This window comes from Platalea leucorodia, assembly GCF_965183815.1.
Source record: "Platalea leucorodia genome assembly, chromosome: 14".
NCBI lineage: Eukaryota > Metazoa > Chordata > Aves > Pelecaniformes > Threskiornithidae > Platalea > Platalea leucorodia.
Window position 1 is genome coordinate 10447725 of NC_138836.1, and position 20245 is coordinate 10467969.

Here is a 20245-nt window from a genome sequence, read left to right on the forward strand (position 1 = left end):
TCCAAATGAGAAATGCAGCTTTTTGGCAGGGAAACGGTTTAGCAAATGGAGAAGGCTGAAATGTGGAAATGTGCTGGCCTGTTTCTGTGTTTACTTGCAGCAATGTGACACTTACAGGTCACACTGTTAAATACTAACTCAAAATGGAGATGGAAGCGATCAAATTAACGTAGTCAGATCGTGGGTCAGGTCAGAACATACACACACGCGGATAAGATCCTTAACAGTACGCAGTACTAGTTTATAACGGCTCTATTGATACACAGAGAAAACCTTTCTTTGCCTCAAAGGAATTCTTTTCAAATGAAAATGAATGACTTAGATCAATGCTAAATACTAAAAGATTTAGGACTTGATTTTGTGTCCTCTAAACCCACATAGGACAAAGGCTTTACTTCATTGCTTATGTTGATGGCTTTGTTCAGATCTGTCGTCACCCTTGTTTGTAGGATATTTTTTTGAAGGTCCTCTGTATCAGCCAGAGTTTGACATGTTGGACACTTCACAAAAGGGACAAACAAAAAGTTTAACTTATCACTGATAATTTTTAAAACTAGAAGGGCATATCATGCATTGTGGCTGAATTAGGATTAAGACTGACAGTGCATTAGGATTAAGACTGACAGTGTATTACACCTGAATAACCAGGGGCATAGTCCCTACACAATTATAAATATATAAAGCAAAACAAAAAAAACCCTAAAAAACAGAACAAAGAGGAAAAGAAAACAAACCGAACCTAAAAGCGAAAGCACAGAACAATCATATGTTTAACTTAACCTCTTGAACTTTATCATTAGGCTTGCTGATCTATTGTTGTTACTATGTTTTAGCTTGCTTGCTTGCTTTCTTTTTTGAGCTTACTAACAATGCTCAAGAAGTTAAGTCAAACATTCTTCAGAGAATGAAAATACAATGATAAGGAATAATAATAAGAAATAAAGAGCATGGGTCAGTGAATGTAGATTGTATTGGGAGCCAGGCACCATTCCCAGCTCTTCCACTCACCCACCATGTAATTAAGGGCAAATCTTTTCACTGCTCTAAACAATTCTGTTCTCTGTCGGCCGTCTCCTTAAATTTTAATTTTGTTGGCAGCCCAAAGAATAATATTTGTATATCCTTATACATACATATACATGTGTATGTATGTCTGTATGTATGTATACACACTGCATGGCACAGGAGGGCTCTGTTTAGAGGCTATAAAAAGAATAATAATCATAATATGTTGTAGTTTAAATAATAAAATAGGAAATGGCCTTAGTGGATTTTTTTTTTTTTTTTTTGAGAGTACTATTAAATGAAGGCTTTCCAAAAAAAATTCAGAACCATCCATTCTAACCCTAAAATCTCACCAGAACCACTGGAAGCAAAACTCCTCAGGTCCAAACCCACACAGAATGAATCCAAATGCACGTGAATTAGGTCTATTTGCCAACATATTTCTACTCCAACCACAAAAAATACTGCCAATAGACATCCCTGGATTTTGTTCCTAAACATGCCGATGAGCCTAAAGCAACCAAATTGAACTCATACTGGAAATCTATAAAGCAAAAGAACACCTAACTGTCAGTGGAAGAACACTTCTCAGGTAACAGTCGTTTAATTTGTAACCTCACAGTCCTGATCCTTGAGGAGAAGCTACTTAATGTCTTCCAAGGGCAAGCCTTAGGACTAAGACTGACAAGTGGAAAAATGAGATCTAATGCTAGTAGTTTTTAAGGCACATTGTGACCTCCCCTCCTCCTCTTTCTTCATCTTCGGGACAGAAATCTTTCCCCTTAGGAGAATGTATTACTGTCTCTCTGCCATCCTGCACTTTTCTTCCTTCCAATCTCTTTCACCACATCTCCCTTACCTTTCAGAGATGGTTCACAATGAAACTATGAGCTGACTTTTGTTCAGCTTTCAGATCTGCTGCATCTATTTCAGGAACTAAAGAGGAGCTTCAATGTCTGAACCCTTCTTTAATTTTTCCAGGTATGTTGACATATCTAACAAATGTGTTAGATTTATCTACAAACCCCATCTCAGTTACGTCCTTCAATCACCAGAGTTACCCCAAAACAACTGTACTTGGTTAATGACTGTTTTCTTAAAAAAAACAGGTACATGGTACGACTCAGATTTTTTTAGACCTCAGTTTTTACCTCTACCCCTTTGCCTAGTGTTTCTTAATAACAGGTTTAGGGCTTTCAGAGGCTATTAGACAAAGATGGTTCCTGGACTACGTATCATCTGTAGCACTCACCTTTCCACCCTCATCAAATTTTCCCACGTGAAAAAACCATTCTCGAGAACAGAACCAGGTCGGCATGATCACAGTAGGTCCATGGGAGGTAAACACCTAGGAAAAAGGTGAAAAAAGCCAGTCTTAATTAATAGAATGTCAAAACCAGCATCTGTTGGGGAACAACGTAGACGTTATGCATTCACCTGAAATCCTGCAGATACTTATGCCTATACTTAACCTTCAGCAATTTTAAGCACTAAGAAATGCAAGTGCTTAAAATGTAGCATGTGCTTAGTGGTGTATACCAGCACCTTTGAGGTGCCACAGCCCAACAGATAAATCTGCTTCCTGCTTCATATTCCATAACCTTCTCTTCTAGCATAAGTTGCGACACGTGCAGAGTACTTCAAAGTTTATTTCAAATTTAGAGAGGTATATTGGAAATCACACTTCTATTAATAACGGCGATGTTGATATTGAAGTGAATGAATTGAGAAGAATCTGAAAAATCTGAAGTTCTTAAACTTAACCCTACAATTGCTGTGCACTGATTTTCCATTTTATATTCCTTATCCATATATTAAGGAGGAACTTCAATTGATCTTTTATTTCTGCCAAAGACACTTAAATGTTAATCAAGCTTGGACAAGTAAGATGCAATTTATTTTAAACATTACCAGAGCACTACGGATTTGCTACCCAGTGGTACCTCCCTTAAAAGGTTGTTGGAAAGAAAATGCTTTAGGGACTGAAAAAGGAGTGGCTATTAATTTCATCCTCTTGACTAGTGACAGCCAAGAGCTATACAAATGGTTCTCTGCAGCTTTAAACAAACTCGGTGTAAACACAACTATGAAATAAACCAGAATCTGGATTACGGAAGGTAAACTGGTTTTTTCTTTTATTACAAGATGAAGTATCTAGCCAAACACGAGACTGAACTTGTCAAACAGAATGTGCAAAGTTAAGACAGGAGACAGTGCCTGCTTCCAAGAACGACACGGGAAACAAAGAGCACGGCCTGGTTTACAAGGGCAGAAGAAAGACACCTCGCAATTACTGCCAGTCTTCCAACACTAATGAAAATGCTGATCTTATGAGCAGATGATTTCATAGCATGCTATAGCGCTAATATTAATATTCCTGTATGGTTGAAATTTTTAAACATCAGTGCATTAATGTAAATTTTATCACGTGCATCTACGCATTGACATTTTAAAGGTGTTCCTCTTGGTTTCAACCCGGGATGGAGCTCCTTAAACTCTTATGTCTGGCAACTTTAATTTCCACAGATAAACACGGATTTAAAGCCCAAATTTTACACGCTCAGTTCTATACAGACACTTAGACCAACTCTCCAAGCAAATCAGATGAGAAATCTAATCAAAATTCAACACATGATCTTTTCTTAGGGGATGACTCATCTGACCGAACACCGGCATTCACCTTAGGGTGAAACACACTGCGTGCTAACTCCAGGAACATAATGATAGAACTTCACGATCCGTAAAGGGGGCCTAGGGTCACTCATCTCGATACAGACACTTCAATTTTAGGCAGTCATATTTATTCAGAATAATCCTATCACTCAATGGCTACGACTTCACACATTAGCAGCTTGTTCATAACTGAAAGACACTAGCTTCAGAGATGCTAAATGTCAAAAACTCCCCCAAAAAGTCAGTGGGAGCTGAAAGAGTCAAAACAATCCCAGAAAACCAGAGCAGACCTGATTAGTCAGGACATGGTTATTAGCTCCACACTAATTACAAGGGCGATTGAGTATGGCCTGAACCAAACAATGCCCAAACAGTAATCCCAAATGAAAACAACAGTAGGGAGAAAAGCTAGGCTAGAATGCACTGCATTGAGTCTCATTTCTGAATGGAAGAAAATCTTCAAAAGAAAGTCTGGAGCCTATTGGAATATGTGAAATGTGTTTGGAGAGGCTAGGATGCCATTTCCTCGGTGCTGCCAGATTCATCAGAGAACATAAACGCACTTAATCTTAAAGACGTAGCTCAATGTAATCAGTCACGCTCACGTGCAAAGAGCATACACCCAAAATATCTTAGATAATCTGTGTTCCGCTGACGTATATACCTAAGTGAAACCAAACAGAAGACATTTGTACCACTGAGAAAAGAAAAAACATCAAAACGTCACTTCTGTTAACAGAGATGATATGATGATTACATAGTAGAGCATCACACACTGCACACGCTGGTGTCTCTCCTAAATCAGACAGGGCTCTACGGCTCACTGTCCATCTCAGAAAAGATACTAGAGGGCAATCACACAGACAAAGCTGAGACTGATGATGAGGTGGCTGGATTGCCATGTATGATTTCAGGGTCTTATCCTTCAAGAAAATCTTTGAACCTGGAACAGTACACCAGCTAAGAGCCAATGAACTGATAAAAAAGCTTTTTCTATATGAATATTTTTAATGTGACATCGAAATAAACTTTAGGAAATTTGAATTTGTGCTGCTGCGACAATGGACAAAGTCATGCTACCTCATCCCTTGCTGAAATTCTTTTTTTTTATTTTTTTGTTACTTAGTTTTCAGCTGGATCTGCTCCCCGATCCAACTAACCACAAACCCACCAGTGTTACCGCAAAGGAGGATGTAGGGGAACAGGGCACCGAACACAGAGAGGACAGCAAGACCATTCTTTTCAGCAGCAGTATAGATAATCCATAAATAATCTTTAAGATGGTGGAAGTGTAGGCTCAAAGGCTAGATTTACAGTACATCTACATTCATTGAAGAGCTCTCCCACTCCTCCTGCCTCTGGTTATGCATCCCAGTCACTTACAACAGCACTGGCACTCACCTGGCCCCAGGGGCAGCTCGATCAGAGCACTACGGCAGGAGGAAAGCTATTCTTCTCTTTTCTTTCTTTTAAGCCTTAGCTTTCTATAGCCTGAGTTCTCCGAACGGGTTCACTGTGGGGTCAGACTAGCAGTACTGCTGACATACTGGAGGGGGAAGAAACAAGCTTTGGAGAAGAAAACAAGACCTCCCTTTTTGGTCATTGCCCACAGTTAATCAGTCCAGCTGTAATACAAAACTGCGCCCTCCGACTGAACGCTTACAGCCACGCGGGCAGAACTGGCTGAGGAAAACCACCAAACTCCTAACAACCATACTGAAACTCTCCAGCATCTGCCAAACTTTTGAAAGCTACCTTCAAGAGCTTTTGAAATTTCATCTTCAAGAAAAAAAAAACAAACAACCTCAACCTTCTGCAGTTTGGAAATTCTAGATTTCAGCTTCGTTTAGTCAGACGGGAAAGTCTCCTCTGGATTCCTTTTTTGCCTACTCTTGTCATACGCACTTGACAAGGTGTTAAAAAAACGGTCGACTTGGCTGACTGTGATAAAAACTGCAACTTCTCCCTTTGTGAGATTGCCACTCAAGATTTTACCCGTAAATCTTTTAGGCTGCGTGGACTGGAACAAGAGAAACAAAGAGGGCATGCTAGCCTTAATCTGAAAATCATTCAAAAGCAGAATTTGAATTACGATGGTGCTCTGTAACTGCTATGTTTAGTTTTCTTGGAAACATTCTCCAGCTCTGCCCAACAAATGTCCTGTATCACCTTGGAACCTCAATGGGTTTTCAGTCCTCCTCGAGGAGTTACTTCAGTATATTGGAAAGCAGTTTGGACCTGTGAACCTTTCTCACACAGCTGTACAGGAAGATTAATGCTTAATAATAGCTGTCATTAATTGCAGTACACTGTATGCTGTAAAGATTATCTACGTATCATCTAGCTGAATGAAACCAACTTGTGAAAAACTAACTACAGAGCTTGTAGATGAAGGTATAAATCTGTTCAGATTTAGAATTCCTGAAGTGTTGTCAAAACCAAATTGGAATCCACCTTCATCAGTCCCAGGTGGCAGAGACAGGCTGCTAGTTCAGCACCGTATTTGTTAAACTATTTAGAACTTTTATTGTCATCTGGTTTTATTCCAAGGATCAAGTAGCAAGTAATTGAAACTGATTTACTCTGGTTTGTTCTTGCTAACTGGCTATCGAATTACAGTCAACTATTACAGAGAGTCTCTGAAAATAAATCTAAAGAATATAAAGAGCTGATAAAGTGCCTTCCATTTGTTGTGGTTCGAAGCTGTCAACAGCAGATGTAATTCTGGTCCCCACTGATGCTCACTTCAGATCATGCCAGCATTCAATAAGGAATTTAAGGTCCAATACTGAGAAAGGCATTCCTGTGTTTACAGGACTCTTCAAGGAAAGTTCTATTTCCTGAAGCAGCAAATCCAAATCTAAGAGCGATGTGCCAAAAGACTACAGGCAGATGGTGAAACAACCTTATCCCACGACGTCATGCAGAACGCAGGCAGGAAACCAGGCAGTTCACGAGAGCAACACGTTTAACCAAGGGCCCAGACTGCTTTCCGACGTAACACGTTAATTCCCCAAAACACACTACACATTTAATTCTACGTATGCTATAGCATTTGCGAAAATTATATCCACGCAGATCAAGGATTAGAAACAATCTCCTATGTTATGGTAAATAAAGTTTTCCAATACCCAGGGTCGTATATGAACATGTTAGAAAGTGAAATAGAAAACAAACCAAACCAAACAAAAACCCACATGGTGGAGGGCCGCAATGATTTTGTGAGCTGTAGGCAGCCCACAGGCCAAAGGACATCACTCCTGACTTAGAAAAAGTTATGTGTTAAGATACCAGTGCTTTAATTCAGCAGTGAATGTACCAGGACCTCACTGCTAAAGATTACCAGGTTTACATTCAGAATCAGCTGCGCGCATTAGTGTGACAGAAGAGGTACGGAAGGCAGGGAAGGGAAGAAAAGATTCCTTATCCGACTTCAAAAAAGTATTTGGCAAGTAAGATTTTAAAAAAAAAAAAAAAAAAAAAAAAAAAGAATTACAACAAACTTTCTTAAGCTTTAAGTAACCTAAACACCCAATCTGGTATGGATTACATTCAGTCAGTTTATATTGTGCTGAACTGTTTAACCCTTTCATATGCCTATCTAAATAATTGCCTGTATCACCTAATCATTGCATGCTTCGACATTAGCTGAAAATCCCTGCTCTAAAGAAGCCGGGATCTGGCACAGCAAAAAGTACATTTCAGAAATAAAACATGCCATGACTCTCCATACTGAAAGGCTGATATATACATAGCAATTCTGGTACAGCTTGACTAAAAATCAGCATTACTTAACCTTCACAATCCCGAACTCTACTTAGCAACAAAACTAATCAAAAAGAATTCAAGAGTCCTGAGAATTGCGAACGCCAGCGAAAGCAGAGAGCATTCAGCACCTCCGAGAAGGCGTTCCAGTCCTGCTCCTGGAAAAACTATGACCTACAGCTCCCACGACTTCCTCAGGATTTGAAGCCTTAACGGAGGATGAGAAGTTTCACAGCTTGCAGGAAGCACAGGCTCTTCGCAAGAACGGCACCAATGACAGCAGCTGTACGATGCCGCCTTCTCAGCTGCTGTACCTGTTTTCTATCCAGTGTCTCCTACCGCCGTTTGAAGGGACCTCTCTCGTTCGTTTTCTGTAACGGCTAACGAGATTATACAGCCAGTTCCCTTTGCAGTACATAGCTGCAGAGTATCTCCAGATGGTCTGTTACACCTCTGAGTACAATCCCTTCCAACATTTCAAAACTTAATTGGGGTTCAAATTAAGTCACTATTAAAAAGCCAAAAAACCCCCAAAAAATCCAAAACCAACAAAACCCCACTTTTATAACCCTTCTATAGCTCTTTAAGTGACCTCTCTCTCTTTGGTCAATCTTCCACACATAGTCCAATGATCAAATTGTAGTAACAATAATTTATGTTTGATAATTTTACCTACACTGTATGATTGACAGTTAATTTTTTTGAAATATATATAAAAGCCTATTCAAAGGTGCAGCCAGTCAATAGTATAGAATAGAATACCTACATAACAAAGTATTACATGACCTATGGAGTGCCAGGAATATACAGAAATATTAAAAGAAAAAAAGATTCTGCATTCAAAGTTATTGGAATCCTAGCTATACAGGCTAAATAATAACACTTGAAAGCGTTCACTTTCATACAGAGGCTGTTTTCCTGAAAGCCTAGAAGGTTAACAAAGACACAACTGGTATTACATGAAAAGCCGATGTTTGCTTTTTGTTTTATCTTTTTATGCAGATTGAAAAGAAAAAATGTTCATTAAAACATTTATGGTATATTTTAATACTTCCTAAAGCATACCTAAATCCTGAGGGACATAATGCATGAATCGCTCGTACAAATCCCTGCTCCCCACTTCCCTACATCCCAACACTTCCAGTTCTTACGATGTAAGCAGAGGACGGTTAACGGGAGGAAAGCTGGGAGAGCAGGAGTGCTGGGAATAAAAAGCTGAATTTGTTTGAACTGCTGTAAGGAACTCCCTTGTCCCTCACAGTTTATTACATTCTTAGTGCTTTTCACCAGGCCACTCACGTCAAGAAAAACACGATAGTCCTTTTTATAGCTATTCGACCATTAGACCAAAACATAAAATTCTATACAAGTAGTATTCCCTATGTTATATAAAATTTACTTCAAGTCTCTGCACTGTTGGATGTGAAGCCACCATCTGAAATGAGTAAGAGAGTGTGTACCAACATGGCATCACCTCCTCCCGGCATCTCTGGCTACAACAGAGTGCCACAGCGAATGAAAGGCAGGGGAAAGACTTCTTACACCAGGCTGCACTCTACCTACCGTGGTTTTTTTTGTTTTGTTTTTTTTTTAAATCTGCTGCTGAAAGGAAATCTATTTACAATTTTTTCAAAGGTAAATATATTTAACTATGGTTTTATAGTCTAATACATATGTATTGAATTAGCTGTGTTTTTGCTTTATGTGAGCTAGCCCATGCCAGCCTCATTGTGCTGGATAATTGAGAGCTGACTATACTGCTGAATATCTCTTTTTTTGTAGTTGAATGCTCCTAGTAAAACGCAATAGCGAGCGCCATTCTTCTAGTCTTTTTCAGAGCTTTTATCTGCTAATGACGATGAATTAACCTACTGCTGAAACCAAAAGAATAGATGCATGCAAAGGGAATAGCCTGTATGAATTTAGCATGTCTTACATCTTTTTTTCTTGTCTGTAAGCTGCTAAAAGTGGTTTTTGTAACATCCATGCCTTAACAAGTCTCTCTAATTCTTGGAGACTTTCCAGTATTTAAAGAGTCAAGTATTTACAATAGAAGAATTACTCCATCCAGTAAAATGCAGCATTCTGTACCAAGAGGTTGTCTGCTTGGCTTGCTGTTTATGCTGAGCTTTTACCACGAAAGAAAGCAAGCAATATGCTTAAAGTCTTATTAGCAGATACTAAATTGTGGTTAGAACAAACAAGAAATCTGCTAAGAAGCAACACTGACCAGTGCTCATGTAATCTGTCTTACAAATTATCTTTCCATTTGACTTTTGGACGTGTCTTTTACTATGTTCACAAGATGAAGACTAAATAGGTCTTTTAGATTTTGAGACAGTACCCAAATGAAGGTAACATAACTGAAATATTCCAAGTTATTACAACAAAATAATTTATTTACACAGCGATTTTCATCTGAAAGATCTATGAAAAACAAAAGACGACATAAATGTCCTTTTTGCAATGATAGGACAATTCTACTCTTACAAAGAGTTATAAAATCTGTAGTGTTCAGAAGATTATTTGAAAGTAGATATTCATTTTCTGTCTATAAAAACATCAGCTATATTTGTAACTTGTTAAATAGTATTTAATGGATAACAACACATACAGCATGAAGATAATCATACTAGCCCCGCAATGGTCTGGAAAATCCTCTTCTCCTTGGATTCACGCTGTTACCTCCGAGGAACATCTCCTGCTTCAGCGCCAAGGAGTGCCAGGTCCGGGGAAGTAGGTGCTGCTGTTGGCTGAGCATTTTACTCATCTTTTCCTTTCCTACCCATCTTCCCGACAACTTCTCCTCCAATTTCATCTCCCTACATGGTGTGTAGCAAAAAAAAAAAAGACTATCCTGCCTTTTACAGTGGTTGATGCTATGTCCACAACTAACAACGCAATCGGTTGTTTGCTTCTCTAAAACTTGCTCTTGAAGAGGAAAACAGATTCACAGAAAAAGCAAGACATGAAACTTTTCCACATACCACCTTCTAAAATGAATGTTCAACCGATATGTAAACAAACCTCCTGGCAAATCTCAACTTCAGAGAATTTTAAAATGCAGGTATTTTGAGAGAGAAACATGAAATATTTTTGAGAGTTCAGGTTTATCCAAAAGCGTAACACATCCTACCTACTAATGTTCACTGATTCTCCTTTTCAAATGAACGTTCATGTTATAAAAGTTGTATGCAACTTGGAAGCGGGGGGGACATATGAACCTCAGTTAAATGAAAGAAATACAAGCATCTTCTAAACAAGCACAGAATTGCAGGTGAGGAGATCACTGCTGAATTTTGAAAAGTTCAGCTGTGTGCTAAGGTACATGCAAAAGGTCCACAGGAGAAATATTAAATATTCATGCAAACCTGCTGTACTTATTTCAATACAAATGGTATTTATTTTGTGGAGGTTTTTTCCCCTATAGGCTATTAACATTTAGAGTATGTAAAAAGACAAAAATTAGATCAGATCTTAGACTAAAAATTCTGATTATTTTATTAATAACTGCAATAGTAGAATGTTTTCTTCAGGAAATCAAAACAAACTTTACCCTAAATCTCTCCCTCGTGTCTTCCATCGTATCACAAGTCTTTGGGGGGTATCAAAGTACCAAATGCATTCCTGTGCCCCAAGAGCGACTGATTTGCATTCTGTGTCACTTCAAAATTGTGAATGGCAGAACAAAGAAATAAAAATCAGTTATTTAATTATTTCAGAAAAATAAACTTCACTGCTAGTGCAAGAAACAGTAACACAACGTATTTCACAGGGGGGAAAATGAAACTCTTCTCAGAGTTTTGTTTTATATAAATGGCCTAATACCAGCCTTCTGCACACTGCTTCACATCTGTTACCCCACAGTACACTTTCGCATAATGATATATACTAACTGAGGGGAAAAAAACCCAGTACCTCAGCAAAAGTTTTTACACACACATGCATTTTTGGATAATGAAAGGGACCTAATATATGTCAAGAACCCAGTGATCTGTTACAAGAGTGTGTTTTTCAACAGTGCAGAAGACAAAACTGGAAAGACCTCAACCGATCCTGAGAATACGCAGAAATAAAAATTAAGTGCCCATCAATTTGTAAAAGTCTGAGAAAAAACAGAGCTGAGAGCACTACAAAGGTTTTCCCTCCTATCTGCATTCTCTTGTTTCAGCCTCCCTAATAACTTGTTGATGGGTTTATATGTGGGATTTGATTTTGTAGGTTCTTTTACTGCCTCCCAGCCAAGAATCTGATCAACATTTCCCTTTATTTGTGACTGCCTCCTCTATAACCAAAACTCTCACAGCATGGGTAGTTTGAAGGTCAAACTGGGCTCTAAGTATGCATCACTCCTGACATTTATTCCTATATTGAGTTCTGTCTGAACTTGGCATTCCCTGTCACTGGTTTGAATTAGTTACTATTCAGACAGCAGTCATTCAACCTATCCAGCATGTTACAATATTTTCAAAGTCTCGAGAATTCAATGATAAGAAAGAAGGTAATAAATAGCTTAAGATCTTCCAAGTGGAGGCTGGTATGAATTACCTTCAGGGCACCTATGCTCCAAGTCGAACAACACAATCAACAATAAAGGGCAAGGATTAGGGCCCAGATTCAGCCTAAATCAGAGATGCGTAAGCAAGCAGCCTAGGCAATATGAGTCCTCCCTACCAGAGAGGATTTCTGCCACGGAGCAACTCAACTCATCCAAGATCTCTGCTGCCATCTCTAATGAATACAGCGGAGCTCCTAGAGAATGAGGCTTCTAAATTCACTGGGTCAGGTAAGCACCTTTAAATGGGCAAGTAGCCACCTAAGCCCCATGTATCCATACATTCCTATAATCAGACAATTATAATTGTCCTCGAATTGATTAAAAGAATTTCTGTAATAAGAAGTCATCTCTAAAAAATGGCTTCAATATGCTATGTGAATCTGAGAATAAGCAAAGTGCAGCTAAAACGTTCAAAGAATTAAGAGGAAGTAAATTCTGCTACACATATGAAAAAGATTTTTAACATTCTTTTTTAATACCTTTTTCTTCCCCTGTCCTGCAGAAATATTTACACCTGAAAGGACAGTAGACATGTACTATCTGGCACTCAGCTTGTATCATAAGTAAATAGTAACGACATCGTAGAAACATGGCAGCAGAAAGGGTCTAGCTATAATTTCAAAGGAAAAATATTAATAACTATCGAAAGGAAGCCAACTGAATCAGAAAAGAAAATGTTGATTTTTCAGCTGCCAAAAAGCTGTGGAGGAAACAGATGCTAGAATTGTACTTAATATAATTTAAAATTTGAAAACAGAACAGCAGTTTTGGCTACACTGAAAACCAGCTATGGTTATAGCACCAGCTGGGAAGGATCTCCTAAGCAGCTCTTGTGATTTATATCTTTGAAAGTTTCACGGGTTGCTCAACATAAACACCTTTGTTTGTCACACACAGCCTGCTAGAAATGATTCAGATTTAAATGAGGTTTCAAATCTCTGAATTACAAATTCTGAAAAAAGGTAGTATAAAACACAAAAGCACAATAAGAATGTATCTTAGAAATACTGTGCTTAAAAATATTTAATAGTCCTCATTTCCCATGTCGTTACTTTGTAAAATTTAGATAAAATCTTTGATAATTTTCCCCAAACCCCATGAAATTGGTAACAAGAACTTTGCACATGCTACTTGTAAAAAAATAAAATAAGATAAAACATAGCAACCCAAGAGGAACTTTCAGCAAAGTTTTCTCTGTATTTTTTTATAATAATCGTTGATGCAAATTATTATAAAGTTGGTCCAATCTTTTCTATAGTAAGGGAAGACACCAATTTGGACGTTCTTACAGGGAACCGCAAATCTCTCTGCCAGCACGGATGGAGCCCTCAGTGCTACAAACGAAGCAAATGAGGCGTTTCACTGCAACAAACAAGTCATGGCGACACACAAAAATAACTCTGAAGCTCAAGGACAATGCCAGCGTAACAAAAAATTAAAGAGAGCAAAAGCATTCATCAGATCTCCCAATAAGGCTTTATCTAACTTAGCTTTGTATTAAGCGCAATCAATATTTCAACAATACTTACTCCTATTTCTTATAAAGTATTTACTGTTCTTCATATTTGTTGCATTAAGACATCGTGACTTCTAACCACTATTTCGACTTTAAACATCCACTGAAATCTATGAGAAATTAAGCTTCTAATGACATATATGATTTCTAAACCTGAAGCTCTGAGTCCCTGTGCGAGATCCAAAAAAAGCACGTTTCTAGAATAAAGGCACCTCTGCCCTGCAGCACCCAAACACGTTCAGTGAGAGCTCCTCTCGGCCAGCGCAGGCAATTCTGGCCGTTCTGAATCCAGTTCAGAAACACCTACAGCCTTCTCCACATTGCGTAACAAACTCGGCAATTCGAACACACTGGGAATGAGACTCTCGTGTTTGGTTTAATAACATCCAACATAAGCGCTATAACCTCTTTTGGGAAGTGGGGACGTCGGGCCTTTTCAAAACTGCACCACTTCACAGGGAAATCCTATGTAAAAATAAATTATAGAAGCAGAAGGATCCACATATTGCAGTAATGGAGTCTAAGTTCCAAAACCAGCATAACCTCAGAAATAATCTGTTAAATCCTGACTCAGGAAACTATTGCTTTAGTAGCATATACGCAGGCAAACTGCATACGTTTAAATATTTAGCTAGGTTGAGACACTTATGAACAGCAATTTTTCACACATGCACATGTGTTACTCTGCCTCACCAAAATTCTTTGGAGATTGGAAGGAGAAAAAGGCAGCTTCTTAAACAGAGAATGGATCTTGAAAAATATGCCAATTCATCTATAAAAGCTACATTTATATTGCAACGGTTACTCACATCTTCTCTACTAGCAACAAGTCATCTTTTCTAATTCGAATTCAGCAAAAGAGCTGCAAGTTGTGATCTTCCAAAAACAGCTGAAGCATTTTAGCCACGCACACAGTTTCAGGATAATAAACGTGTTCTTCCCCTTCAAAAAAAAACTTCAAATACTGCCAAAAGACCATAAAACTAATGAGGTATGATACCTTCAGGACTTGTTATTCTGGCATACTTCAGCCAACACCCCGTGAAAACCGACAGCAACGCTGGACGTACGAAATATCGCCTGCGTTAGTGCAGTACCTGGTCACCGAGGTACCAGCCAGAGAAGAGAGGGGGAACTCCAACAGCAGTTCTCTGGACTCAAACCTTCAAACGCAGCAACATCCTTTCTAAATATGCAAAAAATACTGACTGGCAAGTCTTCCAGCTTCCCAGTGAAAATGAAGAGAAGACATCAGCTCTGTAAAGCTTGTGGAACATGAAAAGATGTCTTGTTCGGTTAAAATTTCAATTTATTTTTCTATTTCACCGAAATGTGAGAAATCTTAATTCTAAGAAAAAGGAGAGAATATGGTGCTGTATGTCCTTACTGTATGTCCTGTCCTCATCCTACGGAGGATGAGGAAAGAAAATATCCTCCAGGCTGAGAAAACCTCCCCCTTTAACAGAAGTACCAGGGGAAACCAGGGAAGTACACTTACTTGAACCTACACACGCGCTTTAGCCCCTGCCCTGCACCAGGTGTGCCAACTTTTTAGCACTGAAGCAAGTGTGACACTTCAGGCACTTTAATTTGAATTAGGTTGTTTCTAATAACCTCTTCCCTTCATTTCCAAGGGGAACTTCTCACATGTTTCATTCTATACAATGATACTATGTTTATACCAACTGCCACTTAGAAAAGACATAAAGCAGGTTTATATACAGTATCTGCAAAATGTAAAGTTAAAAAATTAGACGAAGCTGCTGTACAGTGTTTTAAGTTAAACGGAAGATGTTTCTGTTTCCACTTATATCAGTGAAAATACAGACTACCTTCGCTGACTTCGGTAGAATTACTGCACCCAGTGCATAACTGGATGTAATGTTTATCCCTTCTGGTCTATATACATTTCTGACATATCTGCAAGATCCTTTGCAGGCAGACATAAGCTCTCTCGGAGAGAGGAGGTATGTCAGTCCCGGCGCAGTGCCATGCCAAGCCTGGACACACGGCTTCCAATCAGATCAACGAGTCAGCAAAATTAATTCATCTTTGACTGGGATAAAACTCTGACCCGGGATAAAACTCCTCATCTTCTGCATTCAGAAAAATGCATCAACATACCCAGAAGGGAAGGCATTTCTGCTGATTTATGAGGCCTTCTAAAGCGGCTTGTCCAGGTCATTTGGACATCAAGAGTGTACCTGAAAGACTTTAAGAAAGTCTAAATACTTTAAAGCACAGCTGCAATTAAAAAACTTCCCATTTTCACACACACAGAGCAAAATAATGGACACTTATTTTATCACCGCCAAAAGATGACTGGACAAGTTTTACTCAGTCTTGCCATATTACTTTTGATAGTTCTGTGACAGGCTGGGCTTATTCTCAATTTCCAAGTTGTAGAGTTTCCAACCTCCAAGCTCTCGGTCCGGATGAATTTCTGCACATTCCTGCCCTTGGCATTTGCCCTGCTCATTCCACTGAGCCCCACCGGCCACCCCGTCCCATCCTCTTCTCTCAAGTGCCCGCTCCCCCATCGACCCCGCAGCGGGATTACCGATGGGACGGCAGCAGACTGCAGTTTGCCCTTCATGTCACGCTCAAATTCTAGTATTCCTTCTTATGTTTGAAACTTTTGGTAAATGAAGGAAGGGCGTGTCTTCCAGTCTGACTTTAGGGAACACAAAATAAACAAGCTGTCCTTTGAAGGAAAGGGATAGGAAAATAACAAGGTCTTCAAGAAAAGAAAAAAAAAGAATAAAAGAAAAAAAGGAGAAAACTTGAAACTTCCTATGCTGTCACAGCTGTCCTAGTCCTTGCATTCTGTTTAAATATTTTTCAGTCTAACAGTCAAACAGTTCAAAATAACATAATGCGTATGCTGTACAACAGCTACCAGACCTGGATTATCTCATTTCTGCTGCGACCTGAGACCTATCACCTCTTCACACAAATTAAAATAAATAAATAAAAGGAAACTTTTCAGATCAATGCCATGATAAGTGATTCAAACCTCATCCTTTCTTTTGCTACATCTTAGAAAGCTAATTATATCTTTTGACACCAAAATGTTCATTGTAGCTCAAGAAAAATGGTGTACTTAAGTTTTTTTGGCAGAAGTATGCTAATAGGAGCTATTATGTTATGGAATTTGTTAACAAATTTTTATTTCAAATAAAACGATATGCACCTTGAGGGGTTAGTTCATCTTTTGAGCTACACAAAAGATTACAAGGATAACTAGCCTTCATTCAAATCAACTTACCCAAGTTCAAAACCACCATGCTTTCGTCCTACAAACCATGCATTTCCTAATGATGACACTTTATAGAAATTGCAAATTACTCTAGCTTCAGTAGTCGTTTACTAAAAATGAATCTCAATGTTTATTGTACTAAACTAAATATTATAAGTCAGAAGGACCACGAAAGAAGAATGCTTACATAGGAAGATGGTCCTCTTGGATTGCTGGGTATTAACAGATGTTCTTTTCACAGGGTGGCAACTTTTAAAATCTCAAGTGAAGTTTTTTCAGCAACGACCATTGATGCAAAGGTTTGCTTTTAAGCACGTTTCATGCATTTCACTCCTTCCCTTTATGAAAAAAGGCCTGGGCCAACGTTCTTTTTGTTTAAATCAAACGATCCATAGGTTTTGACAGCATCTTGGTGTTTTACTAATTTTTTCAGTATTATCACCTGTTGTCACAATAGTCTTGTTGTTCTAAATTGTTCTAGACATAATTTCTTTTCTTAACTTACTAAGAATAATAAGGCAAATAATTGGTATTCTCCAAGTCAACATAATTTCTCGTTAGCCAGCCGTAATCAGAAGAAATCTGGAACATTGCAGCTGCTTCACAAATCCAACAACGATTTTAAATGTTAATATTTAAAATAGCAACAGAAGTTAAAATCCAATATCCATTCCATATTAAAAACCATAATCTTGTCAGGAACGTCCTTTATGTTCTAAATATTTCCATTTAGTTGAAATAAACCATTCTCTTGACAAAAACGTGAAAGCAAGGCTTTTTCTAATGCAAGAGAAAACTAAGAACTTTTATGCTTTCCGTTTGAAGCTCTTCCTGAGTGTGCAGTTTCAAAACCAGTTTCAGTCAAGCCAGTCACTGCTGCACTGCTCCTAAACGAGCCCTTGGACTGCAGATGAACCCTGCAGCTTTAAAGTAATTGCAGAAACATAGAAATGTATTATATGCTACTATGCGGGCCTGTACTATAATTCATTTTCAACAGCTGGAGCAAAGTATGAGATTTTTACAGCGTATTACTTTGCCATTGTTGTTGCTTTTCATAAACAAGATAAATTGTCCTGCAACACATTGGCCTGTGTCCTACGACCCCAAGGCAGCGCAGCCCTCGTGCGGTGGGCTGAGCGGGGCTGGCTGCCAGGTGCCCACCACGCCGCGCTCTCACTCCCCCTCTTCAGCAGGACGGGGGAGAAAATAAGATGAAAAACGCATGGGTCAAGATAAAGGCAGTTTCATGAAAAAAAAGCAAAGGCTGCACATGGAAGCAAATTAAAAAAAGGGAAAGAAAAAAAAAAGAAAAAGAAGATTTGTTCTCTACTTCTCATCAGCAGGCGATGTCCAGCCGCTTCCTGCGAAGTGGGGCCTCAGTAAGCGTGGTGGCTGCTTCGGAAGACAAATGTCTTAATAACAAACACCCCGCCTTGCTTTCTCTTAGCTTTTATTGCTGAGCCTGACATCCCACGGTAGGAACATCCCTTTGGTCAGGCGGGGACGGCTGTCCTGGCTGGGTCCCCCCCGTCCAGCCGCGATGCTGCGGGACCACCGCTCAGCAACGGCCAAAGCGGCGGGGTGCTATCAACACCCTTCCAGCCCCCCCCCAAGGCTGGCACTAGCTGGGCTGCTGTGGGGACAGGTAATTCCACTCCAGCCAGACCCAATGCACCTTGATTTGTACTTCAAAAAAGTTTTTAAAATAAGGGCTTGTGCATTCTGTCAGTAAAATCAAGCAATCTCCTTAAGCCGCTGTGCTTCTGAATATTTGCAAATATTTGAAGATATTTTGTTAGCAGTTGCTATCAGTGAGCAAAACCATGAGGTTTTTAAATGCTTATCTAAAAATTAAAAGCTTGGCTACATATTGAGCCCTCAGTTAAGAGGAGTAAATAGGTTCCCCTAAATTCAGCTAAAGACAGAACGTGGTGCTAAAATCTCAAATAAGTAACTCACGATCTGATGACAGATCACAAGTTTCAATCCTGTAAGGAGAAAATTCTTCACTTAAAAGAATGGCTCGTGGAACGCATAGATGATTTATGTCACCCTTGGGCATTTGTTAACACAATCTTCTGATCAAAGAGCATCGCTAGGAAACAATATAAATTTTTCTTTTTGTGTTTGAAAAGGTAAAACATCAGTGTCCTCTGGGAAAAAAAGAAAATAATCACAAGTAGAATTATGAAAGAAAGATTCAAAGATAAAGGAAGATTAAAATTCAGCTCTGCAGATATGCCGTCAGCCTCCTGTGCAGACATTCTACCCTAAAAATGCCCAGACACTGTTCAGGTGCAGACTGCTGAGATCTCTCACGATGAAAATCACAGGATCTGACCTGTATGCAGCAAAACCAAACCATATTCAAGTTTCAGTATGGAATAGGTAACTGAAGCAATAGGAGGAGAGAGGAGGAGAGAAATGAAGGGGGGGGTGGTTTATGATGGAAATTAAAGCACCCAGCGGAAGAGCCTGGGGCAGGACCCAAAAGCTGCAGATAAGACTGCAAGAGCTTGTAGAAAAACAAGGCTTGGAACAGTGAGCCAAGAAATTGCTTACCCTTTGCTTCCTTTATGCTTTATTCAGGAAAAAAATCAGATTTTGCATGGATAAAGAAACTAGACTATGACAAGAAATATCTGCTGCTTTCATCAGCTTATCCCATAACAGAACCTACTCAAGACCCCAAAGTCTGCCTACCTACTCAACTCAAAAGAGGTGATGCTGTGCATAAGGCTAATACCTTTCAACATGTTCCAACACATCTCCTAACTCCACAGTTGAGTCTAGGTCACATGAAGTCATCTTAAAGAAAAACAAAAGTAACATGATATACCAATTTATTTTATAAATGTCTGCATTTACAGACTAAAACATGTGGATTTGGTTTTAATTTAATCCACAGTTTTATTGATGAGCTTCCTAAATCCATCCTAAATCAAATAGATAACTGTAAATTAATTTTAATACATTTTCTCACTCTTTGCTAAGCTGTAGAGGCTATTAGAATATATCATAAAAATCCCTTTTACAGGTTTCATATGATACATGGAACATGGAGAGAATAATTTCAATCATTAATCAAAAATTACTTCCTTCCCATTAACATTTACTTTTTTCGCTGAAAGCTTATGCTTCACACAAAGCAGAAACAACAGATGAGTAAGGAAAACAGTCAAACAGTTTTTATTTTTCTCTTCGTAAACATTGCCTCTCAATAAAATCTGCTGGAAGCTTAAGGTTTGGCCCAGTATAATAACATGTTCCTAATAAGAGGAATTGAGATACTGGTCTGATAGAGAGGGTCGCAGTAGCAACTCGGCAAGAGAACCCAGGGGATGCACTTGCATAGAATATATATTTGGCATATACCAAAATAAATCCAACCAAACATAAAGCTTGTTCACAGTTACGCCTCATTTCATATTTGAATATAGACCACATGTTTGAGGATTAAGCTGGT

The 20245-nt window shown here is 38.8% G+C and overlaps 1 protein-coding gene across 2 annotated transcripts in view; it reads right to left on the reverse strand.

The window, feature by feature from the left end:
- The window catches only part of B3GNTL1 (UDP-GlcNAc:betaGal beta-1,3-N-acetylglucosaminyltransferase like 1), a 131194-nt gene that overhangs the window by 36197 nt on the left and 74752 nt on the right, over positions 1-20245 (reverse strand). For both annotated transcript variants that reach the window (XM_082326588.1, XM_082326587.1), the window contains exon 7: positions 2258-2353. In XM_082326588.1, the coding sequence (XP_082182714.1) occupies positions 2258-2353 (96 nt within the window). The remainder of the gene's footprint in view (positions 1-2257; positions 2354-20245) is intronic.